The 20,310-nt window shown below is 43.2% G+C and overlaps 1 protein-coding gene across 1 annotated transcript in view; it reads left to right on the top strand.

Annotated features, from left to right (window-relative positions):
* Nucleotides 1–7,968: 7,968 nt before the first annotated feature.
* Nucleotides 7,969–20,310, top strand: part of MLH1 (mutL homolog 1) — a gene marked incomplete at its 3' end in the record, with an annotated part of 29,434 nt that continues 17,092 nt past the window's right edge. Inside the window, exons 1-7 of the mRNA XM_081931068.1 lie at nucleotides 7,969–8,284; nucleotides 12,284–12,374; nucleotides 12,475–12,573; nucleotides 13,754–13,827; nucleotides 16,561–16,633; nucleotides 17,937–18,028; nucleotides 19,369–19,415. Coding sequence (XP_081787194.1) covers nucleotides 8,169–8,284; nucleotides 12,284–12,374; nucleotides 12,475–12,573; nucleotides 13,754–13,827; nucleotides 16,561–16,633; nucleotides 17,937–18,028; nucleotides 19,369–19,415 — 592 coding nt within the window. The 5' untranslated portion in view covers nucleotides 7,969–8,168. The remainder of the gene's footprint in view (nucleotides 8,285–12,283; nucleotides 12,375–12,474; nucleotides 12,574–13,753; nucleotides 13,828–16,560; nucleotides 16,634–17,936; nucleotides 18,029–19,368; nucleotides 19,416–20,310) is intronic.

Below are 20,310 nucleotides of genomic sequence, written 5' to 3'. Positions count from 1 at the left end.
GTAAAATTCTTATACGCTATTATTTGTGGAGTTTACTTTCTTTAGATGATCTTACTGACCAGACAAGAAGCAAAAGCAAAGAAAAAAGAGGCAATGCTTCAAAAAGGATGCTGGACGTGAATGCACATATTAGAAAATATTGTGCACCCAATATAGTTTGGCATATCACTTTCTTCCAGGGCAAAGAGATTATTGCAGTTGTTCACTCAAAGCCGGACTGTCTCCCTTTGACAATATAATTCTGCCCATGTCTTGCTCAGAAGTGAGTCCCGTGAAGTTCCATGGGGCTTACAGTGGTGCATCGCAAGACAAAATTAATCAGTTCCGTGAGTCTCTTCGTCTTGCGGTTTTTTCGTCTTGCGAAGCACGGCTATTAGTGGCTTAGCGGCTTAGTGACTATTAACGGCTTAGCGGCTTTAAGAAAAAGGAAACAAACTCGCAAGAACTCGTAAGACGTTTCATCTTGCAAAGCGAGCCCATAGGGAAATTCGTCTTGCGGAACAACTCAAAAAACGGAAAACACTTTCATCTTGCGTGTTTTTTGTCTTGCAAGGCATTCGTCTTGCGAAGTACCACTGTATTTGCAGGCAAGTGGGTACAGGCTTGAAGCCTGAGCATCATTTTGAGGCTTCTCCTTTTGCTACACACACAGCAGTCTTGCTGCAGTGAGAGATCTCAGGGGTCCCAGGAAGACCACCCATTGTCAGAGGAAGCATGCCTCTAAATACGAGTTGCTTTGAATTTGTACTTAGATCCAGCTTGCGGACTGATCCAATGGGGCTCTTCTTTTTTAAGCTCCATTGAACTCCATGGAATGTACTTAATCCTACTCTACAGTATTTTTCGCTGCATAAGACACACTTTTAACCTCCTAAAAAGTCAGGGGAAATGTGTGTGCATCTTATGGAGCGAATGCAGGCGGGAGGCAGGCGGGGAAAGCCTCCAAGAGCTGCACACACACTCTGCGTGGCTCTTGCAGGCTTTTCCCCAGGAGAGAAAAGGGACTGACACGGCCAGTCAGTCCCTTCTCCCTCCTTGTTGAAAAGCCCGCAGGAGCCGCGCGCTCCTTAAAGGGAGCATGGCTCCTGTGGGCTTTTGCGGGAGGTGGGGGAAGGGGCAGAGGGCAGCCCTTCACTCCCTTCCCCCACCTCCCGGAAAAGCCCCCAAGAGCCACACTCTCTTTCACTAGCCACGTGGAGCATGTGTGCGGCTCTTGGGGGCTTTTCCCCCTCCTGGGAAAAGCCTGCAAGTGCCACACACACACTCCACGCGGCTCGTGAAAGGGAGCGCTGAGCAGAGCCTGGGATGCATACAGGCTCTGCTCAGCACTCCCTTTAAAAATATTTTTTTTTCTTGCATTTCCCTTCTAAAAACTAGGTGCGTCTAATGGTCAGGTGCGCCTTATGGCGCGAAAAATACGCTGTTTGAAAATTTATTTATTTCCATGACCTCAAAGCATTCTCAGCCTCCTCTTACACCAGTGGACAGAATTTAGAGCAGTCCACGTTAGACCTAAGAGCTCCAGGTTATCATAGGGTCAGACTGAGGACAACCTCTTCCAGCTCCTTTCCTACAAAAACAGCAGGTGTGCTCACAGCCTCCCTCAGAGATGTGATTGTGTTTCAGCTTCTCACGTGGCTCTGTCTTCCACCCACATTTCTTCCTCTTTCTCTGCGGCTTCCAGAGCGGAAAAAACCCTCCTTACTTCTGTTTTTCCAGCTCCACCCTTCTGAAGTACAACTGAGCTTCATTCCAAACAGCTGGTGCAGTTGTTGGCAGCCAAGCAACTCTTCTAGCCTCACCCAAAAAACAAAAAGACAAAGGCAACTTAAAACTGGTCAGCTCTGGGGGAAAGAAACCAGTCAAACATGTCTGGGGTTTTCATTTTCGTTTGAGGAAAACTGAAACATCAATATGCTTCAAAACTGAAAGCTGAGCAGCTAACTGCACTTTTTACAAAATGTGTTGTGGTTGCAATTTCACAAGAAAATGGGGTAATTTGTTTTTCTGACCATTTACAGGTCTTTTTAGGGTGGGGATGTTTTCACTGGTTTTCCAAATGATTGCACAACAGTTCTGATTCATATTTACAGCAAAAAGAACAGAAACACTACACAGTGAAACAATCCTATTTTTACTGTCTCTAGGGTCATCCTAACTTTGGAACCTAACTCTCCACAAAGATTCATGGTCATCTCCAGAAGTTTATCTCTTTCACACAACATACAAACCAAATTCCTTCAAACTTAGCCTTTCTCACACTGTTGTTGCTCAGTTTTTCAAGGAACTTCGTTTTCCGAACCAAAGTTGTAGTCAGAGTCCTGCTCTGACTTCCTGTTTCTCACAACTGCTAATTTTGCTGCTGCAGAAGGAGAATCAGCAAATCTTCCTTTTATGGTATGGTATTGAAATAAAGGAAAATTATTCTAGATAGAAAAGAGCTTTATGTTAAAAAAAAAAGAGCTCCTTGTTGTTGTTGTTTAGTCGTTTAGTCGTGTCCGACTCTTTGTGACCCCATGGACCAGAGCACGCCAGGCACTCCTGTCTTCCACTGCCTCCCGCAGTTTGGTCAAACTCATGTTGGTAGCTTCGAGAACACTGTCCAACCATCTCGTCCTCTGTCGTCCTCTTCTCCTTGTGCCCTCCATCTTTCCCAACATCAGGGTCTTTTCCAGGGAGTCTTCTCTTCTCATGAGGTGGCCAAAGTCTTGGAGCCTCAGCTTCACGATCTGTCCTTCCAGTGAGCACTCAGGGCTGATTTCCTTAAGAATGGATAGGTTTGATCTTCTTGCAGTCCATGGGACTCTCAAGAGTCTCCTCCAGCACCATAATTCAAAAGCATCAATTCTTTGGCGATCAGCCTTCTTTATGGTCCAGCTCTCACTTCCATACATCACTACTGGGAAAACCATGGCTTTAACTATACGGACCTTTGTTGGTAAGGTGATGTCTCTGCTTAGGGCTGCACTAAACTTCTCTCCAGGACGTTTCTGTACATGTGATTGGTGTCAAGCAATTTAAGTTTGTTGAAGGGCATGAGCAGAGAAGTGGAACAGTTCTGGAGATGAGTTCCTGGAGCAGATGACAAATCCAGTGTGTGCTCAGCCACCCAGGAGGTGAGAAACACACAAACGCACAGAGAGAGAGAGAGAGAGAGAGAGAGAGAGAGAGAGAGAGAGAGAGAGAGAGAGAGAGAGTAATATACAAAAACTGTAGGAAAATCATAAGACACACCCACAGAGTCCTGGAAAATGCTGAGCCCACACAACAAAGCCTGAGAATTGTTAGTGGAATATCTCTCCTATTTTATTTTGGGTTTTTTTATTATTTAATTTTCAAAAGTTCACGTACTTTACCATCAACAACACTTTTAATTTATCCATTGACTTCCCATGCCCCCTCCATGATGTTCTATGTTTATCCTTTAATGCTGCATATTTTAACTTGTAACGCTTCCTATATACATCCTAGATTATTAGCCTCAATGTCTTTCTGTTGCTCATATTTCAACTCCTACTCGCGTTTTCGTGCAATTATAATAGTTCTTTAGATATTCCACAAAGGGTTCCCAAGCCCCAAATAATGTTTTGTCGTTCTGATCTCTAATATTTGCTGTTAGCTTTGCCAAATCGGGATACTCCATCATTTTAATAAGCAGTACTTCCTTCATTAGAATATCATCCTCTGAATTAATATCTCCGGTTCTCCCTGACCCGCTTGCTGGGGATCATGTGAGTTGTCCTCCCCAATATCCGGAAGGCTTGCTCAGCTCATGCCCTCGAACAAACAAAAGCTATGAATGGAAACAAAAGGCCAAAAGCGAACTGGAAAATGTCTGAAGATTCCCTTTAATGCAGAGATTCCTGCTTTTCTTGGCATGCAGAAAGTGCAGAGGGGTGCTCAATAAACACACAAGACATAACTAGCTGTACTTTTGAATATATAAGGTATACTATTCATTGTATCAAATTGTAGATTTCAACAGAAGTCTCATAAAGTTCAATGAAAAAAGCAGACGACCCAGTGGATCAGTTCATTCTCTAGTCAGTTCATGCATAAGGTCCATACATGTAGAAGTGTCTATTCCACCTGTCTGTTTGTAGAGTCCAATAATCCACATGAAGGGTTGTTACAGTTCCACAGAATCCTTTCACAGAGTCTAAGACAAGGAACTTTATGAGACTTCCGTTGAAAACTACAATTTGATACAATGAATCGTGTTATGTACTGAAGTTCTCACCCTGGGCCAGCAGGGGGATACTGTAGAAAGTTCAGGTCCACATATGCAAATAAGGGATTGAAAGTGACATTCAGTGATTGGATAGTTACAGAAAATGGTTACTGTTGCGTTCTAGTGGAGCTCTATATAAGCAGACTGGCTGAACCCTTTAGTTCAGTTCTGTTCTGGCCTGTGAGTTGAGTTCTGTTCTGGCTTGTGAATAAACAAGAGCTGTTTGAAGAATCGCTGTGTCGTCTGATATGTTCACCCACAACTTAACAATTAGTATACCTTATTTATTCAAAAGTACAGCCAGTTACATCTTGTGTGTTTATTGAGTATGTTTCACATAACCATAGGTTTGTTGTTGTTGTTTTGAAAGTGCAGAGGGGGGCATTTCACTTCTCAAACTCCTGCCTCCCACATGCCAACAGCACGCCCTTGGGCAGGGGTGGGGAGCCTCAGACCTGAAGACCAGCTTTGGCCCTCAGGCCGCCCTATTTGGCCCTCAGGTCTCTCTCCAGATGTCAGGGTCTGGTTGGATGCAGAGGAATGGTGGAAGGAACCAGCTGGGGAAGAAGGCTCAGAGCTTGGGGATTGGTGGTGGGTCCACAATGAGTGGCCAGAGGGAGAAATATGGGGAGAGGAGGTGTCAGAAGCTGAAGAGATAACAGGGCTTAGTGAGCAGGGAGACTCTGTGGCAGAGATAAGTCCAGAATCAGGGGCAGAAGATGAAGGTGGTGAGTCAGAGGACAGAGGTCAAGAGGCAGAGAGTCACTACCAGCTAAAGTGAAATGTTAGCTAAGGTTCAGAGTATGGCTGGTGGGGAAGCCACTTATCAACCTTTAAGGCATGCCTCCCTAGAAAGGCAAAGGTTTGCCTCAGTCCTGCAGTGTTTGTTTAACTAACAAAGCTGAGCTCCTTCATGACAAACAAGCAAAATGGTACTTGAGATAAACGCTGTAGCTGATTACAGAGCACCCTAAATGAGCTCATGCAAACTTCCTTATCACTTTCAGCAGGGATATATATTATGAGGCATACGAAGGATAAGCCACCCTTCACCAAGCACAGTACTGCAAGGAACCTTGTACTGAAGCCAGCTTGCTTAACGATAAAATATCACAAACTTTACTGGAATTTCTTTAAAACGATTACCAAGCACAAAGTGCCTTTTCCAGGACATGCATGTACAGATGTTACAGTACATCTCGTATGCAGCCAGCCATGTGGTATCAAAACAGACTTGGAAAAATATGTTACATTACAGGTTAAGCTCAATATCCACAGAGTACACTTCAATCCAAAGCAGGGGTAGTGTTATGTACTGAATTGAATAGGATCCAAACTGCAGCAGTCTGATTGGTCCTAGAACAATAGGATCCAAAAGGCAGCAGTCTGATTGGTCCTAGAACAATGCAGCAGTATGATTGGTTGGCAGGAACCACCCAATCATGCTCCAGATAGAAGTGAATCCACAACCTGATTGGCTTACAGTAGAATTCTGGAATTAGTCAATCATGTGCAGCCCATTGTGTAAATAATGTATATAAAGCAGATACTTTGAGGGGACTTTTATTCATTCCTCCTCACCACTATGAGCTGAATAAAGAGCATGAAATCACCTTGCGACTCTGAGTATATTTCAGGTGGTCAACCTTTTTTATATCTACCATCTACTAATGCATCTTTCTTAATGGTCAAATTTCCTTACCGCCCACCAGTGCTCGATGGAAGAAGGATTCAGCTTGTGCCGTAGAACCCCCCTACAGCCCACCTAGAATCCTGAAACGCCCACTAGTGGGCGGTTGGGACCAGGTTGACAACCCCTGATCTAAAGCACTAAGATAATTCATGCACAATCTGCTGCTGCAACTGAGATAGAAGGGAAGATTACTGCACTGTGTTTGGCTGGAAGAAGAGGAAGAAGGGAGCAAGCTGGGGGCAGCGCCAGTCTACATTTCCCAGCATGCCTTATGCTGTGCAAACTCCTGGGAATTGTAGTATTCTCCGTCATCCCTTCCTCGCCCATAGACATACAGTGGTACCTCGGGTTACAGACACTTCAGGTTACATACAGTTCAGGTTACACACTCCGCTAACCCAGAAATATTACCTCGGGTTAAGAACTTTGCTTCAGGATGAGAACAGAAATCATGCTCTGGCGGCACAGCGGCAGTGGGAGGCTCCATTAGCTAAAGTGGTGCTTCAGGTAAAGAACAGTTTCAGGTTAAGAACGGACCTCCGGAACGAATTAAGTACTTAACCCAAGGTACCACTGTATTAGAAGACAGACATATTTTAGAAGACACATAGCTTCCAACTTCTGGGAATTATTTTTAAATGTTCTTATTTTTATCTGTAAGCCGCCTTGCGTCCTGTTAGGGAGAAAGCTGAGATAATAATAATAATAATAATAATAATAATAATAATAATAATAATAATAATAATATAAAGCTTTACTCAGCAGCATAGCTGTCAACCTTCCCTTTTTTTGCAGGGAATTCCCTTATTCCAGCGCCATTTCCCGCTGCTTCCCGCTGCTATCCCAGATTGTTAGATATCCCGTAGACTGTCCCCGGGACGGATGAGGCTGCTGATCCCTTATTTTCGAATCTGAAAGTTGACAGCTATGCTCAGCAGACCAGTGTGCCAATGGTGATTGAGGCGCCTGTATGCAATTGAGCTTCGGGTTTGAGCTGAAAGAAGCAATTTGAGGAAATTGCCTGAGGGGTGTTTTATACAGGGGGAAGCAGGGCTGCTGCTGTTTTGTTCGAAAAAAGTGCGTCTTAGATTGATCCCCACCAAGGGATGGGGGAGGAGCTCCCATGTTTAATGTTTTGTTATGCTTTAATATACAGTGATACCTCGGGTTAAGTACTTAATTCGTTCCGGAGGTCTGTTCTTAACCTGAAACTGTTCTTAATCTGAAGCACCACTTTAGCTAATGGGGCCTCCTGCTGCTGCTGTGCCGCTGGAGCACGATTTCTGTTCTTATCCTGAAGCAAAGTTCTTAACCTGAAGCACTATTTCTGGGTTAGCGGAGTCTGTAACCTGAAGCATCTGTAACCCGAGGTACCACTGTATATTGGAAGCTGCCCAGAGTGGCTGGGGCAACCCAGTCAGTTGGGAAGGGTATAGATAGTATATTAAAATTATAATCGTGATGGAATAGGACGACCCTATTTTCATCGGAGAACAGTTGGAGGCTGTGCTCCCTGGAAAAAAAAAAAAGGCGATAAAAGCATGCAGGAAATATCTTGTTTTGTTTTAAAGTCAATCAATCAACCTTTTATTCGACCGTCAGTCAGAAAAAAATACATTTGTCAATACACAGTTAAAACATCCAGGAAGATTTTAGAACTTAGCTTGTTTCGTTTTGTTCTTAGCAATATTATTTTACATCGCATCTAAAACAGAGAGAACAAATTATAGCAAAAAACAACAGCACAAAACTACAAAACTGGCCGGCAGAATGACAGCAGCTGCAGGTGGGTTAAAATAATGAAGTCCCAAGCAAAGACTTATCAGCGCCAAAGCGAGTCCCGTGATTAGGCAGCGCGTGGGCCACTCTTCATTCTTTTCTCCTTCCCTCAAAACAACAACAACAAAGCTCTGTATCCTTTCCCTTTCGACGGAAGCGCGTCCCTATAGGCGGAAACAACTGTTCACCCCGGCAACCGCCCAACCTCGATTGACATGCTGGCGGACCAATCGGCTGCGCGCTGGAACCTTCGCGCCGGGCCGTTGAGGCGCGAGTTTGGCGGTTGAGGCGGCCGTTGCTCTGAGGGAGCGCGCGCGCCTCCGCACGGCTTTCCCCGGAGCTTCTCGGCAAGGGCGGCCCCTTCCTTTCTCCCGTCCCACAACCCCGGGGCGGCCGCCCGCCGTATCCCCTTCGCCGTCGTTTCCCCGGCGGCCCCGGAGACCAGCCGCCGCCGGCCTCTCCCTCATGGCCTTGATGGCGGGCGTGATCCGCCGCCTGGACGAGGCTGTGGTGAACCGCATCGCGGCTGGAGAAGTCATCCAGAGACCCGCCAACGCCATCAAGGAGATGGTGGAGAACTGGTTGGTTAGTTAGATAGTTCGTTCGTTAGTTAGTTTTCATATTTCTAGGTCACCTTTACCTGCCAAGGTGGTTGGGAATTTAATTAATTAATTAATTAATTTCATTTTTTCTATTCATTTCTATGCCGCCTTTACCTTCCAGGGTGGCTGGCAGTCCATTCATTTATTTAATTTTTCATATTTCTGTGCCACCTTTACCTTCCCAAGGTGGTTGGTGATTCATTTATTTATTTCATTTTCCACATTTCTAGGCCGCCTTTACCTTCCAGGGTGGTTGGCAATTTATTTATTTAATTTCCCACATTTCTGTGCCGCCTTTACCTTCCAGGGTGGTTGGTAATTTATTTATTTCATTTTTCACATTTCTAGGCTGCTTTTACCCTCCAGGGTGCTTGGCAATTTATTTATTTCATTTTTCACATTTCTGTGCCGCCTTTACCTTCCAGGGTGGTTGGCAATTTATTTATTTCATTTTTCACATTTCTAGGCTGCTTTTACCTTCCAGTGTGGTTGGTAATTTATTTCATATTTCTGTGCCGCCTTTATCATCCCAAGGTGGTTGGCAGTTTATTTATTTAATTCATTTTTCATACTTCTATGTCGCCTTTATCTTCCAAGGTGGTTGGTAATTTATTTATTTCATTTTTCACATTTCTATGCTGCCTTTACCTTCCAAGGTGGTACACGTTTCCCCTCCCCGCTCCTTGTTTCATCCTCACAACAACCCTGTGAGGTAGGTCAGGCTTAAGAGATGGCGATGGGCCCAACGTCACCCAGGGCGCTTGGTGGCTGAGCGGGGGATTCGAACCCTGCTCTCCCAGGTCCCAGTTCAACACTCTTAAGCATGACGCCAGACTGGCAGTGCTATAAAAGCCCCAGGATATGTGTGTGTCCATCTGCTTCGTGGCAGGACGAATCTCCTGCACCGAGTCTCTCAGGTGACCAGGGCGGAGCTGCTAGTTGGATACCTGCGCCTACGATTATAGGGGTTTTCCCCTATTCTGAATCGTGGCAAGAAAGTGGTTAGAGTGGGTTTCTCCTTATTACGATGATACCCTGCTTGGGAATGACTCTAGACAAAAAGAAAGTGTTTATAATCTGTAAACACCCCTAAGTAGTTTACAAGATTGTAATCAAGTACCGTATTTTTCGCCCTATAGGGCGCACCGGCCCATATGGCGCACTTAGGGGTTTTTTTTGGGGGGGGGAAATAAAGAAAAAAATTTCCCCCCCAGGCTGGGGCGGGGGAAGCCCGAGCTTCCCCAGCCCCCAAAACAGGCTGCTATCTGCAAGCCTGGGGAGCCCGGCGGGAACTCCCGCCAGGCTTGCAGATATCTGCCTGAAGACCGGGCCGCGCTGCTCAGCTTGCCCCAGGCTTCGGGCTGCAGGCTGCTGTCCTCAAGCCTTTGGAGCCCGGCGGGAACTCCCGCAGGCTCCCAAGGCTTGCGGATAGCTTCCTGAAGCCTGGAGAGCGAGAGGGGTTGGTGTGCACCGACCCCTCTCGCTCTCCAGGCTTCAGCGAAAGCCTGCATTTGCCCCATAGGACACACACACACATTTCCCCTTCATTTTTGGAGGGGAAAAAGTGCGTCCTATATGGCGAAAAATACGGTATTTAAATCTTGCTAGATAAATAAAGGTATTCTCTGCTGTTCAACACATATTGTTGACTTAGCACTGCCCCCTCTCATTCTTAACTTTAAGACATGTATGGGAAACCTGCCATCCCTGACCATTGGTCATGCTGATGGGAGTCATAGCCCAACACTGGGACTACCACAAGTTCCCCAACTCTGCTTTATGGTATCCCTAATAGTGCGAGTGGTGCTGTGGTCTAAACCACTGAGCCCCTTGGGCTTGCCGACCAGAAGGTTGGCTGTTTGAATCCCCACGACGGGGTGAGCTCCTGTTGCTCGGTCCCAGCTCCTGCCAACCTAGCAGTTCAAAAGCACACCAAAAAGTGCAAGTAGATAAATAGGTAAACGGGAAGGTAAACGGCGTTTCCATGTGCTCCTCTGGTTTGTTGTGCCAGAAGCAGCTTAGTCATGCTGGCCACATGACCCGGAAAAACTGTCTGTGGACAAACGCCGGCTCCCTTGGCTTGTAAAACGAGATGAGTGCTACAACCCCAGAGTCGCCTGCAGCTGGACTTAACTGTCAGGGGTCTTAACTGTCAGGGGTCCGTCGCGCAGACAAGAGGTGCTAGCAGCTAGTGCAATCTTAGGGATGTTTACTCTGGAGTTCAATGGGGCTTTCATTCCAGTAAGTGTGTTTAGGGTTGTAGCCTTGTAACAGGAAACATTTGCACACAGTGGGCGACAACTGTTCCTCTAAAATTGTAGAGGAAGAAAGCTTATCATGTGATCATAATGATCTCTAGACCCTGATTGCTGGGAAATTTTACTTTGGGGTGAAATAAAATTGCTTATGTATAGTCTGCTTTGCAGAAAGCTAAGGGAAGCAGGTGGCGCTGTGGGTTAAAGCCTCAGCGCCTAGGACTTGGCGATCGAAAGGTCGGCGGTTCGAATCCCTGCGGCGGGGTGCGCTCCCGCTGCTCGGTCCCAGCGCCTGCCAACCTAGCAGTTCGAAAGCACCTCCGGGTGCAAGTAGATAAATAGGGACCGCTTACCAGCGGGAAGGTAAACGGCGTTTCCGTGTGCAGCTCTGGCTCGCCAGAGCAGCGATGTCACACTGGCCATGTGACCCGGAAGTGTCTCCGGACAGCGCTGGCCCCTGGCCTCTTGAGTGAGATGGGCGCACAACCCCAGAGTCTGTCAAGACTGGCCCGTACGGGCAGGGGTACCTTTACCTTTACCTTTAAGTAGGCATAAAAAGCAGGCACATAATGTGTTGCTGTCAAGGGAGTAGCTAAAACCATCCCTCAGGCTTAGTCAGTAAGAAATGCAATCAAGGATTCCAGCAGGACAATACCCTTTATTAACTTTACTGCAGTAAAGGACAGTTCCATATGTGTTGGTTGCTGTACCGATTGCAGATTTCACACAGACTTTTATTTTACATACAGCTTACACATCATGCTAAGTACGTACATAACTAGTTCCACATTGTCCATTCCATGTCAGCCATGACATGACATCTTCATGTTCTGGTTAAGACCTCCTTACAAGTCATCACTAGTACAATAAACTGACCTTGGATCAGAACAGCAACAGCAAACAATAAACACATTACACACAAATATTAATCTTTAAACTAAAACATACAGCTTCTTTATCCTTGGTTCTAGTCTGCATAGTCGTCATATTGGTGAAAGCGTTTCCCTCTCTCTCTCTCCACACACACACACACACACACACACACACACTATATATATGGTTGCCATATTTCAAACAGTAAAATCTGGACAGAAAACTGGCAAAGTTGTTGAGCATTTTTGGCAATATTGAATATGACTAAAGCAACAAGAATGCATATTTATACATTGAATCATCTAAAACAGGCATGGCCAGACTTGGCTTTCCAGATTTTTTGGGACTACAGTTCCCATCATCCCTGACCACTGGTCCTGTTAGCCAGGGATGATGGGAGTTGTAGTCCCAAAACATGTGGAGGGCCAAGTTTGGTCATGCCTGATCTAAAACATTAACATCTTTTTTATGATCTTCATTGTGAGGCCCATTTCTTATTCTTATTAGCTGATTTGCAACTATTTGCACTACACAGACCCTGGTCCACAGTACAGTATATGTGGCATTAGATCAACAACCCTTTTCCCAACACTGCATTAGCTTTCCGAGAGCAAATAAATATTCTCAGACATTGTCCAAAGCAAGGTCAGTCAGTACTTTCATTACTTCCATTTCCTGTGTTTACTATTCTAGAGACTTTATGGTAACTTGGGGAGCAATAGAGAGGGGTACAAGCCATTTCCCCCTTCACATTGCTTTTCTTCAGAGATAAATGTTTGTGTTGGACTGATTTAGAATTGAAATAGACTGTGTTGTCTCTGTCACTGAAATGTATTTCTTGTATCTATAGTTTGGATGCCAAAGCTACCAGCATCCAGGTAACAGTGAAGGATGGCGGTTTGAAACTAATTCAAATCCAAGATAATGGTTGTGGAATTAGGGTAAGTAAACCTAATTGTCTTTCTAAAATGTAGACCTTTTTTAAAACAATACAAACAATATTTGAGATAATTCTGGCTCACATCTGTCTTCCTTCTGCAGAGAGAAGACTTGGATATTGTGTGTGAGAGATTCACCACAAGTAAACTACAGACTTTTGAGGACCTAGCCAGTATTTCTACATACGGATTTAGAGGCGAGGTATGCTTTTGACTTAAGTTTTAGAATGTTTATCATAGTGCATAAGTTTTTTGTCATTTTCCCCATTTGCTCTCCTATTCCATTGTGGTTTATCAGTTCTGTAGAACACAGCTTGTCACCGTTCAATAAGTACCTTATTTTTCGCTCTATAAGACGCACCAGACCACAAGACGCACCTAGTTTTTGGAGGAGGAAAACAAGAAAAAAAATATTCTGAATCTCAGAAGCCAGAACAGCAAGAGGGATCGCTGCGTAGTGAAAGCAGCAATCGCTCTTGCTGTTCTGGCTTTTGTGATAGCTGCGCAGCCTGCATTCGCTCCATAAGACGCACACACATTTCCCCTTACTTTTTAGGAAGGAAAAAGTGAGTCTTATAGAGCAAAAAATATGGTATATATTTAAGTAACTTCAGGTGCACTGAAAGTTGGTTCAAATGTAATCAATGTGACTGTAATGCAGAACCATCCATAAGGTGGCTGCAAGGGTTCTGTTGAGAACTGCCATTTAGACCATATTGCACCAAACCTCTATCATAGGGATGGAAAGCCTGGTTTTGGGTAGGCGGTAAAGACAATTACATTTAAATTGATTTGGGTTTTTTTGTTTTTTGGATCCTGATGTTATGCTGTCCTCTGCAGCCCTAAATTGTTTTTTATATTGTTGTAGCAACCTTGTATCAGGCATTGCTCAGGAATTCTAAGAAACAAAAAAATCAGTTTTAAAATCAATCCAGTTGGAAAAGGTTCAGCCTGTCATTTTGAATCAAAATGATGTCTGATTGTGTCCAAATATAAGGATCTGTTCCTTGATCTCAGGAATCATCATGCAAAATCTCATTACATCTTATGAGGCATGCAAATGCGTAGCAAACAAACAACTTTCAAAAATATATAGTAGATGAATTGGCTTTATGTTATGGGTTTTATCCTGTTTTCATTGTGTTGATTTTTTTTGTATGTTACTTTGTTAAAGTAGGCTGAATAAATAAAACATTTTATTTGAAGAGAATTTGTATCCAGCTGCATGTAGATCATTATAGTGAGGATTACAAATACAGATAATTAGTTGGGATGTAATTACTATGCTATTACTGTGATTATTGAATGCTTATTTCGTACCAGTAAAGAACTATGGACCACCTTCAACATCAGTTTCTAAAACTTAGTTTTTTCTCTTCCAGGCGCTGGCAAGTATAAGTCATGTTGCCCACGTTACTATAACAACTAAGACAGCTGATGGAAAGTGTGCCTACAGGTAAGTATATTCAAATATTTGTTTACTGCACTTATTCAGTGTTCAAATATAATAAACTTTTAGAAGATAAACAATGTCTCTAAAAACATTAAAAGAACAGGCAGGCAGAAGACTTCTTACAGTGGTGCCTCGCAAGACAAAATTAATTCGTTTCGCAATTTTTTTCGTCTAGCGAATTTTTCGTCTTGCGAAGCACGAAATCCCATAGGAATGCATTGAAAATCAATTAATGCGTTCCTATGGTCAAAAAAAGTCCAAACAAAGCCAAATTTGGTACAACAAGTGTTTATTAAGCGCTCTTTAAAGTCACACATACTGTAAAGAGCATTTCAAAATTCAAACCCAGAATTTTTTTTTAAAACAGCAGAGTGGCCCAATGGTCACAGAAAATCATAAAAATGCAGGGGGGAAAAACAAGCTTCCAGATTCCCCAACACCAAGTCCTTGAATTCCAAACACCCCAACCCAAAATCCAAAACCCCCCAAAAAACTTTTAAAAGCTTAACTTACCAAATGGCTGCAAAAGAAGTTTTGGAAAAGCTTCAAAAATCACCAGAGTCTTTAAAAACCTCAAAAAAGGCTACTATGTACACTGCGTTCTATGAGTTGCTCCTCGAGGTCAAGTCGCAACTGTATTAACAGTGTTAAGAAAAAGGAAACAAACTTGCAAGACGTTTTAGTCTTGCGAAGCAAGCCTATAGGGAAATTCGTCTTGCGAAGCAGCTCATAAAATGGAAAACCCTTTCGTCTAGCGAGTTTTCCGTCTTGCGAGGCATTCGTCTTGCGGGGCACCACTGTATTGTTTAAGGAGAGAAATCAGCATTGTGCAATACATCACTTAGCCACAGGAGGTCACTCATTGCATCATTGATGCAAACAAAACCCTTTTTTAATGAGCATCAAGTATGAGCAGAATTTTTCTGTTGCTGTTTGTAGAAATCATTTTAAAGATTTGTTATACACTGCATTCCTCATCCAGTGTAGATTATATGCAATTATAGCCATTCTATTCCCTCTCAATAGAATGTACAAATGTAGCAAAATCCCTAGAAAAGTTAAAGGTACTCTTTAAGTAACAGGAATCTGCCTTGCCTTATAGTGAGACAAGATGGATTAAGCAATAACATGTTATGCAATCTGATGCTATGTGTGTTATTTCCCACACTAGTCAACAGTTGTTGTTGTTGTTGTTGTTTCGTCGTTTAGTCGTGTCCGACTCTTCGTGACCCCATGGACCAGAGCACGCCAGGCACTTCTGTCTTCCACTGTCTCCCGCAGTTTGGTCATACTCATGTTTGTAGCTTCTAGAACACTGTCCAACCATCTCGTCCTCTGTCGTCCCCTTCTCCTTGTGCCCTCAATCTTTCCCAACGTCAGGGTCTTTTCCAGGGAGTCAAGTCTTCATGAGGTGGCCAAAGTATTGGAGCCTCAGCTTCAGGATCTGTCCTTCCAGTGAGCACTCAGGGCTAATTTCCTTAAGAATGGATGCGTTTGATCTTCTTGCAGTCCATGGGACTCTCAAGAGTCTCCTCCAGCACCATAATGCAAAAGCATCAATTCTTCGGCGATCAGCCTTCTTTATGGTCCAGCTCTCACTTCCATACATCACTACTGGGAAAACCATGGCTTTAACTATATGGACCTTTGTTGGCAAGGTGATGTCTCTGCTTTTTAAGACGCTGTCTAGGTTTGCCATCGCCTTTCTCCCAAGGAGCAGGCGTCTTTTGATTTTGTGACTGCTGTCACCATCTGCAGTGATCATGGAGCCCAAGAAAGTAAAATCTCTCACTGCCTCCATTTCTTCCCCTTCTATTTGCCAGGAGGTGATGGGCCCAGTGGCCATGATCTTCGTTTTTTTTTATGTTCAGCTTCAGACCATATTTTGTGCTCTCCTCTTTCACCCTCATTAAAAGGTTCTTTAATTCCTCCTCACTTTCTGCCATCAAGGTTGTGTCATCTGCATATCTGAGGTTGTTGATATTTCTTCCGGCAATCTTAATTCTGTCTTGGGATTCATCCAGCCCAGCCTTTCGCATGATGAATTCTGCATATAAGTTAAATAAGCAGGGAGACAAAATACAGCCTTGTCGTACTCCTTTTCCAATTTTGAACCAATCAGTTGTTCCATATCCAGTTCTAACTGTAGCTTCTTGTCCCACATAGAGATTTCTCAGGAGACAGATGAGGTGATCAGGCACTCCCATTTCCTTAAGAACTTGCCATAGTTTGCTGTGGTCGACACAGTCAAAGGCTTTTGCATAGTCAATGAAGCAAAAGTAGTAAGCTCTAAATGCAGAGACTGTGTGTGTGTAAATTCATCTCATTTAGAAAGGAAGTCTAATGACATTTTTGGGGGTGGCTCAAGTGCATAAATAATAAAACAAAATTTGAATACAGTATCACCACTCAGAGCTACAAAACAGTGGTAGAGGATCTGCTTTGCTTGTAGAAGGTCCCAGGTTCAAATCCTGGCATCTCTAGGTGAGGCTGAAAAGACTTCCTGTCTAAAACATTGGAGACCCACCACTGCTCAGTGTAGACAATACTGAAATAGATGTACCAGTGACAGATTCTGTGCTTACTTCACTTTTAATGCCATAGAAATTGATGAAAACAAGTGGTGGTGATAGTTTAATGTCTCTTTCTAAAGCACTGCTGGCTTGAAATAATCCTTTGTGGACCAATCTAATAACTGATTGAAATAATTAACCATTTGTTTTGCTTTGCTTTTAGGGCAAACTACTCTGATGGAAAATTGAAGGCTGCCCCCAAACCTTGTGCTGGAAACCAGGGAACTCAAATCACAGTGGGTTACTTGCTTTTTGAAATTTTTGCAGCACTGGAGCAGATGCATTCCTAGATAATCTTAAACCCTGAAGCAGGAGACCTGTGTATTCTTTTGCGGAACTTTGTAGCACTAACATTATCTTGCTCAGTTGGTTAGAGTGTAGCGCTGATAATGCCAAGGTTGCAGGTTCAATCCCCACACGGGACAGCTGCATATTTCTGCATTGCAGGGTGTTAGACTAGATGATCCTCAGGATCCCTTCCAACACTACAATTCTATGATTCTTGGAATAGCCTTATTCATAATACATGCATATTTGAGTACATTAAAAACTGGAATATAACTATTTGTATTTATCTTACTTACACATACCTCTTGCATAAAACACTAATTATTTACTTCTTTTAAAGCAGAACATTTGCTTTGTAGCATCTTGCTAGACACCACAGTGCAACCATATGCAGTTATAATAATAGTGATACTGAGGGTTCGCTAATGGCACAAGTTTGAAGTGCATTTAATACAGGCAACTTCAATTTGCACATGTGTGTTGCCCATGTTGATGCTTTATTTGGGCTTCGACAATCACCTTTTAACTTTACTGAAATATATTGCAGGAACTCTTCACAAGTGGTGTTTATAAATGTATTTATATTTCCAGATAATTGTACTTTTTATCAAGTGGGCGGGCAAGAGAGAAAATCATGTTTTAATTAAAATTCTGCTCTTCCTCCAAGGAACTTATGGTGGTTCTCCCTCTCCCCATTTTAGCCCCATAACCTGTGAGGTAGATTAGGCTGGGAGGCACTAATTTGCTCAAAGTCACTTAGAAAGCTTCATGGCAGAGTAGGGACTTGGACCCTGATCTCATTGGTCCTAGTCCAGCACTCTTAACCTTATGACTCCCATAATTTTGTAGCATTATAATTAAAATGGATTTGAATTTATCATGCTTGTAAGTTGCATGGGAGAGCATTATTGACCAGAGCATTTGAATTAAAAATAGGGCTTTCCTGTTTGTTAATATTCAGGTGTTCTCCTCATTCATGATAATGTGATAAAAAAATCCTTCATTTAGAACTGGGCAGCTGCAGGGAACAGAATAAGGAGCAGGGAATGCAGCTTCTCCCATCTGTCACAAAGTCAACACTGTGAGCTGACAACGGAAAACATATGTGAAGTGGTGCAAGCAAACCGTGTACACGCCCCATGTACTTGGATGCAATTTTCTTTCCTTCTGCCAGCACAAAAGGGCATTGCAGAGTGATCCATGTTTCTGTTTTGAGTTTGCTTTAAACTGCCTGTTTGCTTCTCTCTGCAGGTTGAGGATCTATTTTACAATGTAACCACTAGGAGAAAAGCTTTAAACAAACCTAGTGAAGAATATGCAAAAATTCTGGAAGTTGTTAGCAGGTAAATCCATTTTAAAAAGGAGCAGAAGCTCCACCTCCACCTGCAAACCTTGTTTTATGTTAGATTTGGGCATTTTTCTCCTTCTAGCCAGTAATGACATCTTTGATAAATTAGGAACTCAGAATAGCAAGAGGGGTGCCTTTTTACTGATGACAGTATACTGACACAAATACAACTTGACAATCTTTTAGGCTTGAGAAGAATCTACTGAAGCCAGTTTCACATTCACATAACATTTGTGCTCTCTAACATTCACATGACAGTTGCAAAAGGCCTCCAGATTTGTTTGTGCGCAAATGTCTGAAAAAGACCGAAAGAAAGTGCAAATTCCATTGTACTTAGCAGCATGATGAGGTTCTTCTGCTCCCAGGGTTGTAAATCCAACAAAAGAAGAAAGCCAAGAGGGCCTTTGCCAAGATGGAAATGTGTGGCTCGGTCTTTTTGTTCTGAGTCAGATAGCTGACAGCAAATGATTTCGTATTCCCAAGACAGATCTTGGTTAATTTTAGATGTTACCAGAGCTTTGTGTCTGCGTCCCAACTCCTCCTCTCCCCCCCCCCCCCCCCGTAATGTGTGATAAAAATCAAATGTGTGCTGTGACATAATCACACTCAGAGTTTGTTCTGCTAGTTCTAGAGGCATGGAAACTGTTATGTCATGGTAGCCTATTTGTTTTACCACACCTTCACCAGGGGACGGAAGAGGAGGTGGTTACACAGAAAATATGGAAGCCACGTGACTGCCACTGACTAACTAAAAAGGCATGTTCAGGCGTGAGAAAGCATAGTGAGTGAATGTGAGTAAAAGCCCCCTCCCCCAGAGGGGTATATAGCAGACAGGGTGATGTTGCATGTGCACTCCGCCTCTTGTCCATGGATCCAGTGTTTGTGTGTTTAGGCAGATGCTTGAACAACCCTTATGAAATCAAATGCTGGTTTCTCTTGACTTGAAATGCTAAGAAGTTCAGCTAGTTTCCATACACTTCACTGTCACTTCATAAAGTGTATGCTAAAAAATATTTGTCATTCACAGGGCAGGGTCTTGTCAGTAGCCATCGTTACAAAACCCTGTTCAGCTCTATTCAACACCTTTCAGTAGGACTTAAAGACCTGTATTTTCACTGCTCTTAATGGCTAAGGCTGTGGCTGGCCTTGTGCATGCATTTGCTCATATTAGTTCATGCTGGCTTTAATGATGATTTGTACTGTTTTGAAATGTTAACTTGGCTTTCAAGTTGAATTGTGGTTTATTTGGGAATATTGTAGACTGAATTCAGAAACTGCTGGAAAAACAGTCTATAAAATTAATTAATTAAGGCTTGTGTTATTTTCTCTTCCCAGGTATGCTATTCATAACTCTGGCATCAGTTTTTCAGTTAAAAAGGCGAGTAAACCTTTGCTTCTTCAGTATTGCTAAATAGTGGTTATGGTAATATTATAGTGTCCAAACCACATTCCTTTAGATATTTATTTTTCTAAAAAAATATGTAGCATGGTCAGTTAAAGAAATGAAGCTCAACCTAGTTATAGTTTTAAACATAAAGGGTGGTATTAAATGCTAGCCTTACTCAGAGTAGACCCGTTGATTGTTAATGGATATGACTAACTAAGGTTCCTTAATTTCTGTGGGTCTGTTCTGTGTAGGACTTTGTTGAATGCAACCCAAAATCTAGAAATTCAGGTACAGGCAATGACCAATTAATGCACGTCCAAAAAACACATGATCACGCATGTGTGTACAGCACCAGACCTGGAAGGGACCAAAAACTTCACAAAACAAGTTATTTAAAGGGCAGAATTGGGGCGTGGCAGGACATAACATGGCAGATTGCACTTATATGCACTCCACCAACACACGCAGGGACTGGGAACAGAACCGCCATGTGAAACGGTTACCTGAGGGGTTTTTTTTTAAGCTATGAAATTCCTTATTTCAAACATGCCTGTTAGAATTCTTAAGGCTACACAATTTTGCACTCTTACGTGGGATTAAGCTCTGCTGAATACAGTGAGTGATTCTGGTAAATTAATTGGCAATCAATATACAGTGGTACCTTGGTTCACAAACTTAATCCGTTCCGGAAGTCTGTTCTTAAACCAAAGCGTTCTTAAACCAAGGCGTGCTTTTCCATAGCAGCCGGGGACTCAATTAACAAATGGAACACACTGAACAGGAAGCGGAAGATGTTCTGCTTCCAAGGCAAAGTTCACAAACCAAAACACCTACTTCTGGGTTTGCAGCGTTCTTAATCCAAGTTGTTCATAAACTAAGCTGTTCTTAAA

This window comes from Podarcis melisellensis, assembly GCF_964234715.1.
Source record: "Podarcis melisellensis genome assembly, chromosome: 12".
Lineage (NCBI taxonomy): Eukaryota > Metazoa > Chordata > Lepidosauria > Squamata > Lacertidae > Podarcis > Podarcis melisellensis.
The sequence above is the reverse complement of the archived record's forward strand: the minus strand, read 5'-3'. Positions and strand labels throughout refer to the sequence as shown.